Source organism: Strigops habroptila, chromosome 13 (genome assembly GCF_004027225.2).
Source record: "Strigops habroptila isolate Jane chromosome 13, bStrHab1.2.pri, whole genome shotgun sequence".
Taxonomy (NCBI): Eukaryota; Metazoa; Chordata; class Aves; order Psittaciformes; family Psittacidae; genus Strigops; species Strigops habroptila.
This window is the reverse complement of record NC_044289.2, coordinates 16,015,253-16,034,214: the sequence shown is the minus strand read 5'-3', so window position 1 is coordinate 16,034,214 and position 18,962 is coordinate 16,015,253. Positions and strand designations below refer to the sequence as shown.

General features: G+C 63.2%; 5 protein-coding genes across 7 annotated transcripts; 3 read left to right on the top strand and 2 right to left on the bottom strand.

Moving 5' to 3' along the window:
- Nucleotides 1–293: 293 nt before the first annotated feature.
- LOC115615001 (regulator of G-protein signaling 9-binding protein-like) lies at nucleotides 294–1,431 on the top strand. The gene is made up of 2 exons (XM_030502582.1): nucleotides 294–629; nucleotides 742–1,431. The coding sequence occupies exons 1-2, from the start codon at nucleotides 326–328 to the stop codon at nucleotides 1,149–1,151; spliced, it is 714 nt and encodes a 237-aa protein (XP_030358442.1). The 5' UTR covers nucleotides 294–325; the 3' UTR covers nucleotides 1,152–1,431.
- UBE2C (ubiquitin conjugating enzyme E2 C) lies at nucleotides 1,414–4,063 on the bottom strand. Of its 2 annotated transcripts, XM_030502586.1 has the most exons (7): nucleotides 3,765–4,063; nucleotides 2,439–2,600; nucleotides 2,332–2,359; nucleotides 2,151–2,237; nucleotides 1,866–2,070; nucleotides 1,725–1,784; nucleotides 1,414–1,606 (listed from the first exon to the last, which is right to left on the bottom strand). In XM_030502586.1, exons 2-7 carry the CDS (start codon nucleotides 2,525–2,527, stop codon nucleotides 1,548–1,550), a joined length of 528 nt encoding a protein of 175 aa, XP_030358446.1. In that variant the 5' UTR covers nucleotides 2,528–2,600; nucleotides 3,765–4,063; the 3' UTR covers nucleotides 1,414–1,547. The 2 variants fall into 2 exon arrangements, with proteins under 2 accessions (XP_030358446.1, XP_030358445.1); XM_030502585.1 differs by lacking the exon at nucleotides 3,765–4,063 and having other exon boundaries at nucleotides 2,439–3,132.
- Nucleotides 2,964–7,013, bottom strand: DNTTIP1 (deoxynucleotidyltransferase terminal interacting protein 1). 2 transcript variants are annotated; one of them, XM_030502583.1, is made up of 12 exons: nucleotides 6,861–7,013; nucleotides 6,726–6,796; nucleotides 6,546–6,642; nucleotides 6,345–6,443; nucleotides 5,925–5,993; nucleotides 5,587–5,643; nucleotides 5,274–5,335; nucleotides 4,831–4,876; nucleotides 4,072–4,132; nucleotides 3,655–3,726; nucleotides 3,348–3,403; nucleotides 2,964–3,145 (listed from the first exon to the last, which is right to left on the bottom strand). In XM_030502583.1, the coding sequence occupies exons 1-9, from the start codon at nucleotides 6,936–6,938 to the stop codon at nucleotides 4,073–4,075; spliced, it is 639 nt and encodes a 212-aa protein (XP_030358443.1). In that variant the 5' UTR covers nucleotides 6,939–7,013; the 3' UTR covers nucleotides 2,964–3,145; nucleotides 3,348–3,403; nucleotides 3,655–3,726; nucleotide 4,072. The 2 variants fall into 2 exon arrangements, with proteins under 2 accessions (XP_030358443.1, XP_030358444.1); XM_030502584.1 differs by lacking the exon at nucleotides 3,655–3,726 and having other exon boundaries at nucleotides 3,054–3,145.
- Nucleotides 7,014–10,547: 3,534 nt separating this feature from the next.
- On the top strand, nucleotides 10,548–13,361 carry LOC115615000 (protein qua-1-like). The gene is made up of 2 exons (XM_030502580.1): nucleotides 10,548–10,655; nucleotides 12,149–13,361. Exons 1-2 carry the CDS (start codon nucleotides 10,583–10,585, stop codon nucleotides 13,168–13,170), a joined length of 1,095 nt encoding a protein of 364 aa, XP_030358440.1. The 5' UTR covers nucleotides 10,548–10,582; the 3' UTR covers nucleotides 13,171–13,361.
- Nucleotides 13,362–17,316: 3,955 nt separating this feature from the next.
- Nucleotides 17,317–18,668, top strand: SPINT4 (serine peptidase inhibitor, Kunitz type 4). The gene is made up of 4 exons (XM_030502579.1): nucleotides 17,317–17,436; nucleotides 17,614–17,787; nucleotides 18,109–18,276; nucleotides 18,349–18,668. Exons 1-4 carry the CDS (start codon nucleotides 17,319–17,321, stop codon nucleotides 18,363–18,365), a joined length of 477 nt encoding a protein of 158 aa, XP_030358439.1. The 5' UTR covers nucleotides 17,317–17,318; the 3' UTR covers nucleotides 18,366–18,668.
- The last annotated feature ends 294 nt before the right edge of the window (nucleotides 18,669–18,962 follow it).

The following is an 18,962-nucleotide window of genomic DNA, read 5'->3' as shown; positions in this document are numbered from 1 at the left end:
TTCCATACGGAGCAGCTGGTTCACACACCAGTGCTGGGGGCTGCTCCTGCCCATCCGGGGAGGATCTGGGGAGCCACCAGCACCAGCCCTGCACCAGGACCCCTGTATCCCACCGAGAAGGGCACCAAGGACCTGGCTCTGAGGTGGGGGGCAGCAGCTGCCCCCTCCCCATGGGGTCAAGGCAAGACTGGAGCCGCTGCGCCGGGACATTCCGTGCCAGCCCAGCATGCATAGCTGCTCCCGGGGGACATGCTCCTCCCCACGGCTCCATGCAGCCTCCGTGGCCAGGAGGAGCGCAGCAGGGGACGAAGGGAGCACCCAGCATATGTGGGGACAGCGGGAGCAGCACTGTGCAGCTGGTGGGACACGGGAACACAACCCAGAGCCAGAGGCCAGTGTGGAGGGGTCGGACCCTGCCCCAGCCTCACGGCGCACAATGGCGCCGGGTAGAGTAGACATGTGCCGCATGCGGGGAGCAGTGGGGACGTGCGCTGCAGCCCAGGCCACCCTCTGCAAGGCCACGGCTGGGCACCGGCAGCTGGTGCTGCAGTTGGGAGGCAGCGCTGACAGCCCCCGGCTGCGGGAGGAGCGGCGCAAGAGGAGCGCAGAGGCCCGTGAGCTCAGCTCTGGTAAGGATGGGGCTGCTGCACCGAGCAGCGGCTGCGGTGCCCCCTACTGCACCCACACCAGGGCCCATGGAAGGGTCTGGGGTCACCCCAGCTCAGCATCCCCGTCCCACAGGGCTGCGGTGCGCGCTGCTGGCAGGGCTGCGGCAGGCACCGGCGAGCCCTGAGGAGCGCCGGGAACTGGAGCGGCTGTGGGTGCTCTTCCTGTCTGCGCTGGAGCTGTTCCTGCAGGACCTGCTCCGAGCCCACCACCTCTGCCAGCTCTTCTCCCTGCAGGGGGATGGCGCAGCCCCCCTGAGCACCGGGCTGGGGAACCGGCGAGGGGGGGGCCCCGCGCAGCCTCCGGCTGCCCCGCGCCTGGAGGAGGAGATTGAGCAGGTGAGGGCCATGCTGGCGGAGATGGAGAGCAGAGCCAACATCCCGCTGTGGACGGTGGAGGCCACACAGCCGGCAGGGATGGGCAGCACTGCGGCCGGGGTGGGTCAGGGGGGGCCGCGCGCTGGCCCCTGCTGCAGGGTGCTCTGAGCGGGCACAGGGGGAGGAGACAGGACCAGCACCCCCTTTGCACCCTCCCTTTGCACAGAGCAGGCGATGAGACCCCACGTACCCCTCAGCCTGGGCAGGCCCCACCCTACAGAGCGAAGGGGACCAGCTTCAGGCCCCTCAAGGGTTAATAAAGCCCCTGTCACCCCACAAGGGCCGGTGTCCCTCCATTCCTGCCCACAACTGCACAGGGACCGGTGAGACTCAGGGGTGCCAGGCTGCAACAGAACCCCCAGGAGGATAGTTATTAACATGCATTTATTTATACATTAACCGTGGCTCAGACTGCGAAATTAATTTAATAATAGCCTATGATACAGAAGCCGGGGCAGCGGCTGGGCAGGGGCGGGGGGACACCGGGGGATGTGGTGGTGCCAGTCAGTTGTCCTGGCTGTGGGTCTGCTTTGCGTACGTCTCCCGCACGTACTTCTTGTAGGCTGAGGAGAGAGGAGCAGCACAGGGCTGAGAGGCAGCCACAGCGGGGCCGGGGGCTGCACCGCTGCCCACCCTGGGGGCACGGAGAGCAGGATGGGGGGTTCTGCCCCGGGCACTCACCGGTTTGGTTCTTCCAGAGCTCGGCAGCATGTGTGTTCAGGGGGCTCTCGATGTTCGGCTCTGGGGACAGCAGTGGGGTCAGTGGGCAGGGGGGACCCGGACCCCTGAACCCCAGCCCCCCCCCGGCAGCATGGAACCCACCTGCCAGCAGGCTCTGGATGGAGAGCAGGATGGTGCGGACGTCGTAGAGGGCCGACCACTTGTCCTTGAGGATGTCGAGGCAGATGTTGCCTTGGGTGTCGACGTTGGGGTGGTAGCAGGGGGTCAGGAACCGCACCGTGGGTGCAGTGTAGGGATACCCGCTGGGGAACTCCAGCGACAGCTTGTACCGCAGCTCCTCGTAGGCCTGCGAGCAAGGGGGGAGTCAGGTGAGGAAGGACGTGGGGGGAGCCCGGCGTCCCGCTGTGCCGGCTCCCGGCTGCTCACCGTGCCTGCGGCGCCGTTGATCGTGCCGATCCACTTGAAGAGGTTGTCGGACTCGGGGAAGGCAGAGATGCCTTTGTCACCGGACATCTGGGGGGGGCAGCGCGTCAGGGTCGACCGGGACCCCCCCCGGCTCGGCCCCGGGACATCGATACCCCCCTCTCCGCGCCGGGCCCCCACTCACCATGAGCGCCATCAGCTCCTGCTGCAGCCTGCGAGGGAAGCACACGTTACCGGCGCGGCCCGGCGGAGCCGCCCAGCCCCGGCCCCCGCCCGGCCCCGGCTCCTCACCTCTTCCCCACCGAGCCGCGGGCCGCCGTGGCCCCCGCCTCAGCCGCCTTGCGGGGCACGGCGGCGGGGTCAGCGTTCTGCGAGGCCATGGCGGCTCCGGCCGCCGCTGCCCGCCGGTTCGCGGGCGCTGGACGCGGGTCCCGCTCCCGGGCGTCTCCGCCCTGGGCTCCGCTCTGCTCCCTCCCCACCCGCGGCTGCTCTGGACCCGGATCGCAGCGGCGGGGTCCCGGTGCTGGGGGTCCCGGTGCTGGGGGTCCCGGTGCTGGGTCCGTCGCTGGACGCTGCTCGCAGCGATCGCCGCGTCCAGTCCCGCCCCGCTCCCGCGCCCCGTTTGAATGTACGCAAAGTGCGTCCTCTCCACCAATCAGCGCGCAGCCCGGTTCGACCCGACCAATCGGCGCTCGCCGGGGATGCGATGCCACGGTAACGGCGAGCGGCCGCTGATTGGCCACCGCCCCGTGAGGCGGAGCCCCGGTCCCGGCGGGCTCTTAAAGGGCCAGACCCCCCTTCCCCGGAGGCGGCGGAGGCGAGTGCGAAGCGGCTTTTATTGGGATGCAGGGGCCGGGGCTCAGGGCTCGGGGGGGCCCTCGGGGGGCGGCGCGTCCCCCCCGCGGCGCAGCGTCTCCATGTGCTTCTGCATCTTCTCGGTCATCCAGGCCGGCGGCACGAAGGGCTTCAGCTCCTCCAGCCGCAGGTCCACCGAATCCCTGCGGGAGGTGGGGTGAGATGAGGGCCCCCACTGCGGACCCCAGCACCCACCACAGAACCTGGCACCCACCCCTAACCAGCACCGATCTCCTCAACCAGCATGGGGCATGGCCCCTCCAGCACAGTCCCTCCACAGGGTAGGGGTCCCCAGGGCAGCAGCCCCCAGCCCTGCAGCACAGCCACATCTGTGTTGTTCCTCACCTGTAATCATCGCTGGCAGCCAAATCCCGGATGTCCTCTTCGAGGAGGAGGTAGGCCTGTGGCACAAGAGGGGGACACCTCAGGGCTGCCACGCACGGCGAGGGCAGTGCCACATCTCCCATCCCCAGATGGCACGACTCGCCCTCACGGGCACCTGGATCCCAAGGGACTGTGGCCGGACCCCCAGGAGCGCCTCTGCTCCGCGTGCCCTGGCCTGGCCTCCTGGCAGAGCCGCTGTCCTGGCCCTGCGGTGGGTCTCTGCACGGTCCCCGCCGGCTGCAGGAGCCCGGAGCCCGGCTGTACTCACCATCTTGCCCCCCGTGGCCCTCATGTGCTGCTGCTCTGCCAGCCAGTGCTTATCCTGCGGGTCGGCTGCATACTGCAATAGAGCAGCAAGGACCTGGCTGAACACAGGAACAGACCCTCCTGCTCTGACCCCCCTCCTGCCGGGACACTGCACCCGCTCCAGCGCTCCCTGCAAGGGCTCCAGCTCCTGCAGCCACAGGGCCCGGCTCCAGGCAGACCCACCGCCTCGGAGGCTGCGCTAAGCCCTCAAGTGGTGTCCCAGTGCGCTGGCCGTACCGCGGGAACGTGCTCCGGGACAACAAACAGGGGCGTGTGGGGGGAAGAACGCAAGCGAGCCGAAGCACAGGCTCCGCATTCCCACTGCAAACCGACTCCGAGCAAGCCCCGAAGGAGGAAGCGTCCTGCTGCAGCATCTGACCTTAAAGAGGTGGGGATGCTTGATGTAGAGTCGCCCTCTTGTTCCTCCCATCCCGAGAGCCCTGGAAGAGGAGCAGGAGGGGTGTCACACTGTGCGAGGGCGGCCGCGGTGGCACGGGGACACCCCTCTCCTCCCCAGGCCCTTCCTGCTGTTTTCGAGGCAGAGAAGCGAAGTGACGGGAGGGTCTTACGGGCTCCTGCCTTGGAGACACCACCCTCCATCAACAGGGCCGCTCCTTACTTGTTTGCTCGAGATCCCAGCACAAAGGTTGTGGTTTCAGTCAGTCGGGATGGATCCCACTACAGAGCAATTGGAAAAGGGGCAACATTAGAAGTGAGGCCGGTGCTGGCCCATGCTCCACGAGCTCAGCTCTCTGATGGGCACCTCAAACAGGCCCTGGCCTGGGAGCTGGCCACAGACCTCCAGACTTCCGCAGAGGAGGGAAGTTACATTCCCTCTGGGCTGAATTAAGCCATTTCCCTGGTGGGAAACCCTTGTGGGATCCTCCTGGCTGCTCCTGCTCTCCCCAGGTCTCCTAACAGCAGCCCCACACCACACAGCTAAAGGCTACAGTGCCTGCGGGAGGCAAGCAAAGGCCCCCGGGCACTTCGCTCCTCTTCTTGCTTCTCTCTGTGCCGCAGAGGCCCGTCGGGCCAGAGCACAGCTCAGTGCCGTCCTCTGCTCTCGCAGCAGCAGGGCTCTGCTGGCGGGAGCAAAGGGGAGGAGAGGGTGAGCCCAGCAGTGTTGGTCAGCCAATACCTTTGGTCCATCCCTTCTCACAGGCTCAGAGACTTTGAGCTTCCACCTGAGGGGAAGGAAAATGCAGTGAGAATGAGTCCCTGTGGGACCAGCACAGCCACCGCCAGAGCCGGGGCTCAGTCCCCGCTCCAGGTCCTCATCTTTGCTGCATGTTCTCTCCCTGGCTGCCATGACCCCCCCACGCTCGTGCCTCAAGCTGCTCCAAACAGTCCGTTGGGACCTTTCCACCCCTCCAGGCCTGTTTAACACCACTTCCTTGAAGCTCTTTGCCTCCTGGGGGGGCACCTCAACCTACCCCCCTCCTCGTGGGCACCCCCCGCACCTCTTCCTGCAGGAGGGGAAGCAGACCACAGCCCTCACACACTCCCTGTTTGTGCAGCCTCATTTCCCGCCCCCCGCCCCCGAGAACAGGGCTCCAGCTCAGGACCCGTTCTGGTACTCACGCAGCCACGCCAGAGACCCCGCGATCGTTCAACAGGCTCTGTCCTGGAGGCCGCCCCTTTCTCTGCGTGGAAGAAATCCTCCAGTGAGTGACTCAGCTCTGTGAGCTAAGAACCCGCTCGGTTGCCCTCCCCCTCCCAGGGAAGCTGCTCCTTCTGTCACCAGCAGCAATGCTGGCAGGAGAACAGGCTCCTCCAAGGCAGCACAAAAGCTGCCCGTGCACCTGCACATGCTCACACTGTGGGAACGAATGGCCAGGAATAAGGGACAGGCTTCTCAAAACTTAATATCCCTTGTTCAGAACCCCCCCACTACCTTCTTGGGAATGGGGCTTCCTCGGCGGTTCAGCTCCTCATCCATCTGTCGGGCTCGCTGGAAGCGGAGCAGCAGTGGGATGAACAGCGCTCTTCCCAAGCCGCTGCTCTCCCTTTATGGGGAAAGGCTGATCCCACTCCACCTCGGTGAGAAGCGCCAAACCACGGGAAGCAGCTGGGATTTTCGGTGCCGTGCGGATCCCCCCCTGCCCAGGCTAACCTCCCCCAGCTCTACCCCCGGACAGGAAGAGGCAGAGGACAAAGCAATTTCAACCCTCCTCCTCTTCCTCCCAGCTCAAACAAGTCATTCAGGCCTCTGGGAACAATGACAACTTTTACCTTTGGCACTGCCTGCTCATGGGGCAGCCTGGGAACAACCTTTTTCCCATCTGAGAACAGCAGTTTGGCCTGCAGAAGAAGAAGAAAGGTTACCCCCTTCTGGGTCCAGAGAGGGACCTGCCCGACGCCCCCTCTTTCATGTATCTGCCCAACAGCCCCATAACTGCTCTGCTTTCGGAGTGCAATCATGCAGTGCAGCAAGATGCAAAAGCCTGACAGAGTCTGGGCAACTGGCATTGCGGCAGGGGAGTGGAAATGGATGATCTTTAAGGTCCCTTCCAACTTAAACCAGTCTGTGGTTCTATAACCACGTGAGGGCTGCAGATGTGCCCCCCAGCTAACAGCGCAGCTGTTAAGAGGGACACATCCCAGCCAAGCACTGGCTCTGCGGAGGGAGCAGAGCCCCTCACCCCTGCTCACCTGCTCCAGGCAGCTCCGACATGTCTCCTGGATGAGCTGCTCTGGGTCCACCTCCTCCCCGATGTTATCACGCACATTGATTGCTGCCTTCTGGAAGAACTGGAGAGGAGAGGAGCAGGTTAGAGCCTGAGCAGCCTCAGCACGGCCACACGGGCACCCACGATACAGCCTCGCGGGCAGGGCCCGTCCCGCGGCTCTCACCTTCATGTACTTGTTGAAGACGCCGCGGATGTCCTCGTTGATGCTGGGCTGCAGGACGGCGCGCAGCAGGTCCATGGACACGGCCGGGTCCGTGAAGCTGAGGGCGCAGGAGTCAGCGGGGGGCGCGGCCCGGCCGCAGCCCGGTCCGACCGCGATCCCCCCGGCTCCGTCCGGCCGTACCTGGTGGTCATCTGCGAGCGCCGCCCGCGCCGCTGCACCTGCCGGTGCTTGATCATGATGTTCCAGGGGCTCTGCGCGACACACGCGTCAGCGGCGGCCCGCCCGCCCCGCCCGGCCCCGCCGCCCCGCGCTCACCTGCTGCTCCTCGGCGCCGTCCGCGCCCGCCTCGCCCGGCCCCGGCTGCTGCTGCTCCGCATCGCGGGCGGCGCCCATGGCGGCCCCGGCCCCGCACCGCGCCACCGGAACCGCGGCGCCCCGCGCGCGTCACCGGCCCGCGCCGCCGAGCCCGCGCGCCGGAAGTGATGCGCTGCCATGGCAACGGTGCGGGGCGGTGCGGGGCCGGGGAGCCCCGGGGACACGCGGCCGGGTTCCCCCTATCCCGAGCGGGCGGGGCCGCGGCACCGCCGCAGCGAGCTCAGCACCCCCGTGCCTTGTGCCCCCATCACTGGTGTCCCCCCGTGCCTTGTGCGAACCCTTCCCCTCTCAACGCGGGGGCAGCGGGCTCGGGCTCAGGTACGAGCCCGCAGCACGAAGGAAACCCCCGCCCCGAAGCAGCGCCGCTGCCCCGGGGTGCCGCGCGGGACGGGCACTCGCACGTAACCCAAAGCCTTAAAGCCGCCGCCCGGGAGCGGGGCCGGTCTCGGGTGGAGCTGGTCACGCTCTGAGCCTGCCCAAGGGAGGGCGGCGGCAGGAGCGGGCGGGCTCGTCCTGCCTCGCTCTGCGTTCACGGGTGCGGTATTTTCTTTGTCCAGAACAGAAACCCAAGCTCGTTCCTGTTCCAGTTGTAGCAGCTCCGTATCTGTGTCCTCAAACCCCTCATCTTCCTGGAATCCCGTTGTTTATCTGAGGAAACACTCCAGCGTTTCCTCACCTCATCCAATGGGTGCAGAACATTCGAAACGACTCGTCTGTGGTTTTCTAGACCATCCTGTACTTTTCCATTGGGTCAGCTGGAGAGCTAGTTAAGGTTAAAAAGCATTTGCTGACGTGTGGGTAATGCTTTTCCTTGTTCCTTCCAAGGCGATGGCAAGATAAACCAAAGAAATGGAATTTCCCAAAGCCTGAGGCATTGAGGCCACTCGGTGTCCCACACCCAGAGCCACTGGCAGAGAGGATGGTGCCGAGCAGAGGGCTCCTGGTGGGCCCCATGTGCGAGGGGGAAGCCCTGCACTGTGCTGCACTGAGGGAAAGCAGCTTCTCCTTCTCCACTGGTGCTGCTGGACGCTGCAGCCCGGTGTCTGTGGCATGGGCACGGTGTGGTGCTGCCAGAGGATGGTCTGTGGGTGTCTCTCAGCCTGTGTCATTGCAGCCTGTGGCTGTGTCCCCTCAATGTGACCTGTCTGATCCTCCCGCTGCTGCTGCCAGCAGTGACCGCGCTTGGCTCCCACGGGATACCGGAGCTGGGCACGGGAGGAGCGGCTGGGCCACACATGGAGGAGGCTCCTGCTCTTCTTGTCCCCTTCCTGCTGCCCTGGCCGGGGCTGCGTCAGCGCGGGAGGGGATCAGGCTGATACACAAACCTGACCTGCGGATGTGGGGCCGGCCGAGTCATCATCAGCTCCATCACCACCAGCCCCAGGCTCCTCACATGCTTGTTTTGGTTGTTCCAAGTTGTTTGTAACAAAGATGGGATGTTGTCCAGATGGGAGAGAAAATAACTACAGCTGTGGAAAGTCATGGTAGGTGAGGGGAGCGGTTCTGTTCAACCTGCAAAGCTCGATGGAGAGAGGGCTCAGCTGGGTACGTGTGCTGCTGAGAGGATACGGTCGGTTGCTCTCTGTACCCACCGTGAGCAGAAAAATTATAGTGTTGGTTTGAACATTCAAAATGACAATTCGAAACATGTTGGTTTGAATCAAGTGGGACGTGGATCAGATGTCTGGAAAAGCTTTCAGAGAGACTTAAATCTTGGAACAAATTCTCAGTAAAGGAGTCCCTGTTTTGGCAGGGATGGAAGTGTCTTTTGAAGAGCAGATCAGGACAGTGTCAGGGATCACCACAACGGAACTGAGGAGATGACTTGTTTGGATCTCCCATTGTTCAGTGGTACTTTTTTCATGGATCTGTGTGGTGGGTGCACAGAACACATCAGCCTGCCGGTGTCTGCCACGCACCAACAGCCGTTCCACAGCTGAGGCTTCCTGAATTCTTTCTTGATTCACAGGGACACTTCAGACAAGTCCCGTCTGTCCTTCAGTGTAGGCAGGTTCCGGTGGCAGCAGAAACCTGTTGAGCCCAATTCCACATCCTGTTTAGGCAGCGAGACTCGTGCAAAAGCTTCGTTATCTCACTGGCTCCTCATGACAGCGTTGGCTCTGCCCTTGCAGGTCACCGCAGGGCTGCGGTGTGAGGGGCAGCACAGGGTACTAGGAAGGAGGAATGGGATCATATCCTGTAAACTTTACCCTTTAACATTACTTGTTAACATCAAAAGCTGTAAGCGTACCAGCCCTCACAGAAAGGGCGTACAGAAAGGGTGCAGCAGAGGAGCCTGGGTTTCAGGGGGCTGAGGTGGGTAGGAGGGGGAACAGGAGAGGGAGGGAAACCCAGCGGTCTGAACGCTGAGAGCCCCTTTCCCATTGACCCGTGCCAGCCTCAGAATGTTCCATGTCTGTGGAGCTGGGTGCGCACATGCGGGGGCCTGAGCAAGGCGCCACTGCCCAGGGAAGCGGGTTTTAATGGATGCTGTGAGCTCTGCATCAGTTTAGTGATGACCTGGCCCAGCCCAGCACCCCAGTGCGGGCTCTGGGGGGTGTCCTGCTCCAGCAGCACATGATAAGCACCGGGCTGGTGGGTCAGGCCCGGAGCCAGGGGTGGAACACCAGATCTCCAGCAGACATGGGTGGTTCGTGTGGAAATGGCACCAAATTGAGTCATGGCCACAGAGAGGATTAAACCTGTTCTTAAAGTGAGTTTCTTGCATCGAGCTCTCTTCCCACACAGGTTTGGCAGCACGGAGCCGTGCACCTTCCTGCTCCCAAGCCTCACCCCTTGCACTGCCGCTGCATCGCTTTGGTGTGACTGATGGAAAGCGCTCTGAGCAGGACCTTCACCTCTCCAGTGCTGGCAGAAAGCGTGGGCACTGCTTAGGACTGCAGAAATAATGTTAAGCTCAAACCAGTTGATTTCACTCCCCCCACAGCTGCAGGTTTAAACTTTGTCTTTTGATCCAGCAAGTCTGATGCATTCTTGCCTGGTGCTGGTGTCTCCTGGCCAGGCTAGTCCCGAAGTGCTCCTGTAATGTTGATTCCGCTTTGGCTTGTGTTTAATTCAGGAAGAAATAATTAAATAGGAAAGGAAAAAATTGCAAAATCAGATTCCAACACTCCTGTGTGACTCGAGAATAACTCAGTGTAAACGGGTTGTCACTCATTATTGAAAGTACTGCTTAATCTGTTATCTCAAACATACTAAATAAGTCTTTACCCTGAAAGCAGGTGCAGAGAAAAGGGAAGTAAAGGTGGCAGTGCATTTAATTTGTCATTTACTCTTAATGTGGGTCTCTGGTGAAGGCCAGCAGCTTGGGCCTGGAGTTTGAAGACAGGTTCCCGTGCTCTCCTCACCTTGGCTGAGCTCTTGTCCTTGAAGTCCCCAGACTTTTCCCTCCAGAGAGCTCCATCTCACTGGAGCAGACCCTTCTCTCCTCCCGGCCCCATGCTGTCCTCCCTGTGGCATGCAGCCAGCTCTGGGCTAGGGGTGGAGAAAGGCACTGGAGTGGCTCTTCAGAAAACAGAATTACAGCAAACTGTGGGAGGTTCCTGCAGGTCACCTGTGAGCTGCTTCCTCCCATTCCCAACCCGCCGGGAGGAACTTTAAATTGCTGCCGGCTCAGTGCTGGCACCACTGGCTCTGGCAGCATGACAACGAAAGGCATCGTCCTGCTGGCACTCCTGGCGCTGGGGGCAGAGCTGCAGGCAGCACCCACTGCAGGCAAGTACGAGCTGGGAGCACCTGGCCTTGCCAGGACTTAAGGGTATTTTCTGTGTGTTCACAGAATCACAGGATGGTTTGGGTTGGAAGGGGGGGGGTGTCATTACTCCAACCCCTGCAATGAGCAGGGACATCTTCCACTAGATCAATGTTGATGATGATGTTTTTAAATGTCTGCCTCAATCCCTGTATTTCTGAAAGCTTCCTGTGAGGAGCTGGAGCCCTGCCCAGGTTTAGCCCTGGCTTAACTTGTGTAAACTTTGAGTTCAGCAAAACTCCTGCCGGGATGCAGAGGGTGGCGGTACCGGCACGCAGGCGCAGGGATGCTCGGGAGGAGGCTTGTGTTGAACCAGTGCCCGGGGCAGGGACCGGTGGAGATGTCAGCCCAGGCAGAGCCCCGGGTGCTGCACCCAGACCAGGACGGGCTGGACACCAATGGTCCTGCTGGCGGCTGCCCCAGCACTTGGTTTTGGGGTCGTTCAGGGCATCTCCCATCATGAGCCCTCTGGAAGCACCAGCCCAGGGGAGGTGCCGCTCTGGAGAGGGCAAATTCCCAACGAAGAATATTTTTCCTTCTAATATTATTTTTTTCTTGGGAAAACCAGCCATGTTTCAATGCAGTGAAAACAGCACTTCTGATGAATGAGCCATGAAGTGATTTTGGGAGCATTTTGCAGAACCTCTTTCCGAATGCTCCTGCATGTGTTGCCAGCCGAGCTCTTACCCTCAAGCTCAAACTCTGAGGCAGCACCAGCTCCTGTGCAGCAGGAGCGGGGTTTGCTGTTGCTCTGGAACAAGATGCTGCTCTGTAACACCATGCACTGATCTACACGTGTCAGCAGAAATGTTATTGCTTCCCAGTGCTCCTCTGGAAACCTGAGTTTCTTTTGGTCTCAGCTACAGGCTGGTTCTAAGCCCTGTGGCATAACCCACCTTCTGCTAGTGACCAGCGGTGCTGGTGCCTCCACTGCCAAGGTGTTGGTCCCGTTCCCTGTCCCAGAGCGATGCCAAGGGGCCGGCACTGCTGTGGGGAGCCGCGGGCTGTGCTGCTGCCGAGTGGGATCGTGTGCTGCTGCTCAATGAGAGCGCGTAGACCTGAGTGCTCCCAGTTCCTGCATTCCTGCCCTGGTTAAACAGCACCTGCTCTATTTGGATTGGGTTTGGGAAGAAGTTGCTGCAGTCACACTCTCACTTTCTTGTTTCTCCTCTCCACGTTCTGCCCAGCTCCTCAAGCCCTGCACCCACACCCTGTGCAGTGCCTGTCTGCGGGTGGGATTTGGGATGCACGGGATGGAACCGGGGGGGTTGGAGCTTTGGGTGCTGGCAGCTCCCGGTGCTGCTGCCTGCTGGGGCCGGGGCAGCCGCAGGGGAGCGGGTGGGGATGAGCGTGGGCGATGGGGTGTCGGGGTGGCTGTGGCGCAGCACCATGGCTGTGGGCTGTGGGTGCGAGGGCAGCACACAGGGTGATGCTGCTGCTCTCTGCTCCGTTCCAGGGCGCCCCGGAGCAGCCCCAGACCCACGGCCGCAGCCAGGGTGTCCTGGACGCACTCTGCTGGGGAAGAGCCCTTTGCCTGGGGAACGGCCCAGCGCAGTGTCCGCTCTGCTGCCCGGGAATGTCGCCCACGATGGGAACTGGGAGTCGTGTGCGGAGTGGGTGTGTAAGGACCAGCGCCTGCCCGTGGCTGCTACAACACCTGCACCGGGGAAGAAGCCGGAGCCCGGGCGAGGGCCGGTGGTGGAGAACAAGCCCATGCTGGCTGGGAACAAGCCCACGCCGGCTGGGAACAAGCCCACGCTGACTGGGAAGCCAGACACTGGGAAGAAACCCAGTTCAGGGAAGAAACCAGCATGTGGGGGGAAGACTGAGACTCAGGAGAAGCCAGAGGTCGTAGCAAAGCCAGGGGCTGGAGGGAAGCCGGATGCTGGTGGGAAGCCGGACGCTGGTGGGAAGCCGGACACTGGTGGGAAGCCAGAGACTGGGGATAAACCTGTGCTGGGGGAGAAGCCGGAGGCTGGTGGGAAGCCGGAGGCTGGGGAGAAGCCAGAGAGTGAGGGGAAGCCTGAGGCGGGAGAGAAACCTGAGTCTGACCAGGGTGACAGTGAGGAGGAGGAGGATGGAGATGATGATGATGATGATAATGATGATGATAAGGATAAAAATGAGCATGGTGATGGTGATGATAATGGTGACAGTGACGATGACAGTGATGATGGTGATGACGATGGAGATGATGATGGCGATGATGATGGCAATGGTGATGGCAACAACAATGGTGATGATGATGGTGATGACGATGGAGATGATGATGGCAATGATGATGGCAACAGTAATGGTGATAACGATGGTGATGACAGTGATGATAGCAACAGCGATGGTGACGACAACGGCAATGACAATGGCGATGACAATGGCGACGATGGTGATGGTGGTGATGATGACAACTATGGAGACGATGGCGATGAAGATGATGACAGTGAAGATGATGGTGGTGGTTATGGTGATGACGCTTGGTGACTGATGCCACCGGGTGTGTGAGGAGGATGTGGGGCAAGCAGAGCCTGTGGTGGGTGGGTGCAGGGGTGGCTGCCCCCAGGCTCCTCCTCTGCCTCACTCTACCAGGGCCGGCCCCGAGCACCAGCCACGTTTGGGCAGGACCTTCTCTTTCCTAATAAACCCCACACTGGGCCACCGGCTTGGCGTGACAAGCTGTCTCTGGTCAGCGCCTGGCATGGCCAGCCCATCAAGGCTGCCCCAGCCCTGTCCCATGCACAAGGAGCTTCCGCGGCCCAGTGTGGGCTCGGCAGGGCCCTTTGCACAGCAACATGACTCGGTCCCCTGTGGGAGAGCTACAGGGATGGCCCTGACCAGCCCGGCCAGGACCAACAGAGCATCTCTGGGTCAGGAGACACCTCCCCGGCTCCCCGGAGCTCCCCAACCCGCAGCATCCTCCGGCATCAGCCGCCGTGGCAGAGCTTGGCCAGGGCCCACACGGGCTCCTGGAGCGGAGGCAGACTCATCCCCAGGGACGTGCTGCTGCGGTGACACAGCCCCTGCCCAGACCCTGTCCCTCCCGCAGGGCCCGAAGCTCCCCAGGTGGCCGTGGGGGCTTGCCAGGAGCCTGACACAGCAGGAGCCAGCCAGTGTTCATTGCAGACTGGGTTTACTGGGGGTGGGGGGCATGGACACCCCCGTGCTCCGTAGGGAGCTGAGGGTTGGGGTGGAGGTGGAACCGGGGGAACAGGCGCTTATCCAGCAGCTGGTGGGTCCCTCCATGGCCGCTGTCTCTCTGTCCGTCTGTCTGTCTGTCCAGTGGCTGCACATGCTGGGTCCTTGCTCCAGGTCCAGGCAGGGGTTAGGTGAGTCCTGGGGAGAGACCAAAGCATTCATGTCCCAGGCCCTGGCTTTGGAGCACGCTGAGGTGCAGCCATTGACCCCACTCAGGAAGCTGCGCCCTGGCCACGGCTGCATTCTCCTACGGCACTGGCTGCCCGCGCCCGCCCCGTGCTCACCGGTGGACACCAGCCGGGCCCAGAGGCAGCAGAGCCCCAGGAGCAGGAGCAGCAGCAGCAGCCGCATGGCGCAGGCAGCGCCCGGGCTCGGGCACGGCTTTAAATCCTCCCGGGGCTGGAGGCTGGTCCCAGTGACCTGGTCGTAATCCAGCGCCTGGCACGCTCCAGCCAAGTGTGACCCCCTGTCCCCTCCCTGAATGATGCTGCTGGACGAGCCAGGCAGGGAGGCACGAAGGTGCTGCTCCTCTGTGCAGCACTGGGAGAGCCATGCCATGTGTGCCACGTGTGCCACATGTGCCATGTGTGCCATGCTGTGCCATGCCACAAAAGCAGCTGGTGCAGCTTCCCGCTGCTGGGGGCAGGTACAGGCAGCGTCCAGGGACCCTGCAAGGGGCCGGCCCTGCCAGGGCGAAGGAGGTGGCTCCCGGCTGGGCACTGTGGAGCGGCCCGTGGTGCCCTGGCAGCTCCCCAGGCATTGTTCTGCCTCTGGAAACAATCGCTGGCTCCTGAGGGACGTCCTGTGACCGGGCACGGTTCACAGCCCCGCGCTGCCACTGCAGCCCCCCAGCTCTCAGCCAGCCCATGCCCATCCGGCCCCACTCCTCGGGCAGCAGCCGGGGGCCAGGACTAATGGGGGGTGCAGGGCTCTGGTGCTGGGGTTAGGGAGCTGGAGAGTGCACAGGTGCTCTGCCTGGGTGTCAGGGCTGTGGGGTCATAGCACCAGGTCCTGTGTCTTTCCCAGAGTCAGGGTGGGTGCCCAGGTCCCCATCACACGGTGCTGGAGCTGCCTCTTGCCTCCTGCTCCCTTCCATGGGGCTGGAACCCCACAGCTCCCTTCCATGGGGCTGGTGAGACCAACCACCCCTGCCGCTGCAGCCACCCACTGCTGGGGCTCTGGGCATGGGCATGGTTCAACATCCGGAGGGACACAGCCCTTCCCGGGGGTCTGGCTGCACTTCCCACACACAGCTCTGCCCATGTCTGGCAGCCCCTGGCCATCTCTCAGGCCCTGGCTCTCCTGGGGGCCCCAAAGCTGCCCCCAACGCCATGGGGGCACCTGCCAGTGTGCCACAGGCCGTGCTGGCCACAGGGGCTGGCCACAGGGGCTGCCCTGGGCCGGCGCCACGTGGGGCTGTTGGCATGTCGGCTGCTGCCGCTGAGTGTCGCAAGGACAGAGGCTCCGGAGCTGCCGGGGCTTTCCCACCAGCTCCCTTCCGGGAAGATGCAGGAGGGCTCCGGCTTGCTGGGCCGCCTGCACGTGTGCGAGCGTGTGCGTGTGCACGTGCAGCCACAGCCGGCACGTGGTGGACACGTGTGTGTGCATGTGCATGCGTGTGTAGTCCACCTGCCGTGTGTATGTGCATGGATGGACGTGTGTGCAGTGCACGCTGCGTGTGCCATCCAAACCACGCGAGCTCTGTGTGCCCATCCGTGGTCCAGGCTGGTTGGGCAGCACCACGTGCTTGCCAACATGCCACCCTCTGCATGGGGACTCTGTCCCGTTGGTGTGACCCATCCCAGGAGCACGTGGAGTCATGAGAAGAGCAGCAGTGGGGAGCACCTGTCCCTGTGCCTGTCCCTGGGTGGGCAGCAGGACAGCACCCAGCTGGTGTCACCCTGTGGAGCCTTGGTCCCATCAGGCCACCATCCCAGTGGCACAGCGTTGTCTCACACACCCCCCCACCATGGTGCCCCAAGCCCCAGCACCTGTAGCACCAGCCCCACGTCCACCGCGGTGTCTGCCCAGCTTGGCCATGGCATTCCCTTGGGAGCAGGGGCTGCTCTGGAAGATGATGTCAGTCCCTGCAGTGATCACCCGAGCGGCTGAGATACCGTGGGGAGATAACGGGGAAAAATGTAGCCCCGGTGGATTTGATGCCGTGGTCCTGCCCTCCTGTGGGATGCAGGGCTGGGAGTTTCTGTGTCACTGGGAATGTCCTGGGCAGCTCCAGGTCATGGGAGATGAGCCGCAGCCCTGGGATCACGACGGTCCCTGTGGAGGGGTCCCTTTCCCATCACTGTTGTGTCCCTCCAGCTTTGCTCCCGCCCCACTCAGGCTTTGCCACATCACCATGTCCTGTGCCGTGCCGCTGCCGGGGTCTCCATCCTGGGGTTTCACAGCAGAGACAGAGAAAGGCTGCGGTGGGATGTGGGTGTCCCCCCAAACCCCACCCCACGTCCAACTTTCTTGGCCTCTCCCCAGGGAGCTCTCCTCGCTCTCCACTTCCCCCTTGGGACAGTAATTACGCCCGTAATTAGGAAGACAATTATTCCTGCTGAATGGCAACAGCTTAATCTGTGTCTTCCTCCTTTTGGCAGGTTTCACCCCACGCCCGCCTATGGGCGCTGGCGGGATGCCGGGGATGTGCCTGTGCCCAGCCCAGCGCCCACAGCCCTGCGCTGCCATGGGTCCGGACCCTGGCTGTGTCCCGGGGGATGCCCCACATGCAGGGGGGTGCCGGGGGGCACGGGCACGGCTCTGCGCAGGCAGCCCCCGGGAGGGCAGCGGATGAAGGGGATGGTCCCGGCCCGGGAGAAGGTGATGAAGTGGGTGGCAAAGTGCCTGCAGGGTGGGAACGGACGGGAGCATCACTGTCCTGCGGGACCTCCCTTCCACAGCAGTGGTGACTGGCACACGAGGTGGTACTGGCAGGGGGCTCAACCCTGCGTGGGACCATCCCGCCCGGGATGCTCCATTAACCGGGAGGGAGCGCGGGAGAAAGGCGCGAAGAGGCCTTTCCCCGAGGACCTGCACCACGGGCAGAGCAGTGCCGCGGCGTCCGGTGCCCAGACCCTTCCGTGTGCCACCGCCGGCGGCTTTCCGTGCCCTTTCCATGCTCCCTGGCAGCGCAGAGGCTGGCATCGACCTTCCCCTCTCCTTCCCCACCACAGCTCGTCCCCAGGGGCTGCGGCGGGCGGCGGTGGTGCCCCAGCCCAGCCCGGGCAATGCCACTGCCGCACCGGGACAGCCATCCCGTCGTACCGGTCGCCCCGGCTCAGCGCTGTGGCGGGATGCTGCCGGGGAGGCCGGGCCCGGCCTGGGTGCGGCTCGTTACCCACATGGCAGGAATTAGCCGGGCTCCCTCCACCCCCCGGCACACCTTAAATCCCAGCCTGCCGCTCCCGGGCCAGACCCGGCTGCCACAGGGCACCATGGAGCTGTCGCCCGGCTGCCTCCTCCTCCACCTCCTCCTCCTCACAGCCCTGCTCCCCCTCATCGCACAGTCTGGCCTGACCCCACTCGCAGCTGGAAGAGAGGAACTGGGGACGGGTGAGTGTGTCCAGGGCATGTGCTGGGGATGCTTCGGATGCCGCTGCCACCCAGAGCTCCCTGCATGGTGCCGGGTGTCTGCCGGGACACGGGACTGCGGGTGATCAGCATCCGGCCGTGGGGTGCTGGGTGGCTGCCCTGAGCCTTCCCCAGCGTCCTGGTATCTGTGTCCTGCAGTGAAGCCCGGCTACTGCTACCACATCCCGGAGGTGGAGGACCTGCTGCACCAGGACTGCGGCGCCTGCCACAGGGACACCTCCTGCTTCCGCTGCACTGGTGATGCCAGTTGCCCTGGTGCCACCAAGTGCTGCCCCAGCAAGTGTGGCTACACATGCCAGGAGCCGGTGCTGGGTGAGGGCTTGGAGCCGCAGTGGTGGGGGTCAGCAGCAGGGGTGGGAGCCAAGCAAACCAGGAGGGGGTTTCCCTGGGGTGTCCCTGAGCTCTTGCTGGGTCCTGCAGAGCCAGGGGCACCACACTGTGGGGTGGGGAGCAACCAGCTGCAGGTGTGTGGGACCATGGGGCTGGTGGGTGCAGAGCTGGCTGCTGGTGTGAAGGGTTTGGCCCTAAGAAGGGACAGGGGCGGTGGAGGCTTCTCTAGGGGCCCTGGGAGTGCCAAGCCCGGCAGCATCCCTGCGCCATCCGTGGCTCAGCCTGTCCCCTTGGACCATGCAGACTTCTGCTACCTGCCTTCCGTCTGCGGGAGCTGCAAGGCGCTCTTCCGCCGCTTCTTCTTCAACGCCTCCAGCCAGCAGTGTGAGGAGTTCATCTACGGTGGCTGCGGCGGCAACAGGAACAACTTCGAGACCAAGAGCGAGTGCTTCCAGGCCTGCTCCCACATCGGTAACTAGCCCTGTGCCTTGTGCCCTGTGCCCTGTGCTGCTCCTGCCCTGCTCCTGATGTGCTGTGTCTCAGTTCCAGGTGCCAGGTAGTGCTGGCCCGGGGAGCACAGTGGCCTCTGCACAGTCCCTACCCAGGGGAAGCTGCTGCTGATGGACATGTCCCTGTCCCCATGGGGAGCCATTCCCCGCAGGGCTGGCAGTGATGGGTGCTGCTGGCCAGGGTGGCTGTGCTGGGGGCTGCGGCTCTCCCAGGGATGCTCACCAGCCCAAGGGCATGGATGTGCACCCGCAGTGGCACGGCTGCCCCCTCCTGTGCCATGATGCCTGGCAGGAGGAGCCTGACCCTCCCTGGGCTGTGACACTTCAATACAAGGACAGGTCCTTGGATGAGCACGTCTGGGTCTCGTCCTTCCTGCCTGCACAGGCAGTGCCCATCCCTCTGGGCCGCCCTCGTGTGCTGGCACCAGGCAGTGGGTGCTCTCAGCAGCACCACATCCAGGGCTCATGCAGCCACCACCATGCAGCTCCCACTGCCCCTGAGTGGGCTCCCGGCCCCAGCTCTGCCCTCAAGCTGCTGATGTGACCTGGCTGGGAGCTAAAGTAACCTGATGGAGGAGGAATGGATCCAGCTTTGATGGATGCCAGGGGATGTTTGTCCCACAGCCTTGGGTCTGTGTGTGCCCGAGA

Coding starts and splice junctions, on each gene's coding strand:
- LOC115615001 (XM_030502582.1), top strand. CDS start 326: ATGTGGGGACAGCGGGAGCAGCACTGTGCAGCTGGTGGGACACGGGAA. Junction 630..741: donor GGCCCGTGAGCTCAGCTCTG/GTAAGGATGGGG, acceptor CCCGTCCCACAG/GGCTGCGGTGCGCGCTGCTG.
- UBE2C (XM_030502586.1), bottom strand. CDS start 2,527: ATGGCCTCGCAGAACGCTGACCCCGCCGCCGTGCCCCGCAAGGCGGCT. Junction 2,360..2,438: donor CGCGGCTCGGTGGGGAAGAG/GTGAGGAGCCGG, acceptor CTTCCCTCGCAG/GCTGCAGCAGGAGCTGATGG. Junction 2,238..2,331: donor AGGAGCTGATGGCGCTCATG/GTGAGTGGGGGC, acceptor TGCCCCCCCCAG/ATGTCCGGTGACAAAGGCAT.
- DNTTIP1 (XM_030502583.1), bottom strand. CDS start 6,938: ATGGGCGCCGCCCGCGATGCGGAGCAGCAGCAGCCGGGGCCGGGCGAG. Junction 5,644..5,924: donor ATGAGCAGGCAGTGCCAAAG/GTAAAAGTTGTC, acceptor CTCCGCTTCCAG/CGAGCCCGACAGATGGATGA. Junction 4,877..5,273: donor GGGGTCTCTGGCGTGGCTGC/GTGAGTACCAGA, acceptor CCTTCCCCTCAG/GTGGAAGCTCAAAGTCTCTG.
- LOC115615000 (XM_030502580.1), top strand. CDS start 10,583: ATGACAACGAAAGGCATCGTCCTGCTGGCACTCCTGGCGCTGGGGGCA. Junction 10,656..12,148: donor GCAGGCAGCACCCACTGCAG/GCAAGTACGAGC, acceptor GCTCCGTTCCAG/GGCGCCCCGGAGCAGCCCCA.
- SPINT4 (XM_030502579.1), top strand. CDS start 17,319: ATGGAGCTGTCGCCCGGCTGCCTCCTCCTCCACCTCCTCCTCCTCACA. Junction 17,437..17,613: donor AAGAGAGGAACTGGGGACGG/GTGAGTGTGTCC, acceptor TGTGTCCTGCAG/TGAAGCCCGGCTACTGCTAC. Junction 17,788..18,108: donor ATGCCAGGAGCCGGTGCTGG/GTGAGGGCTTGG, acceptor TGGACCATGCAG/ACTTCTGCTACCTGCCTTCC.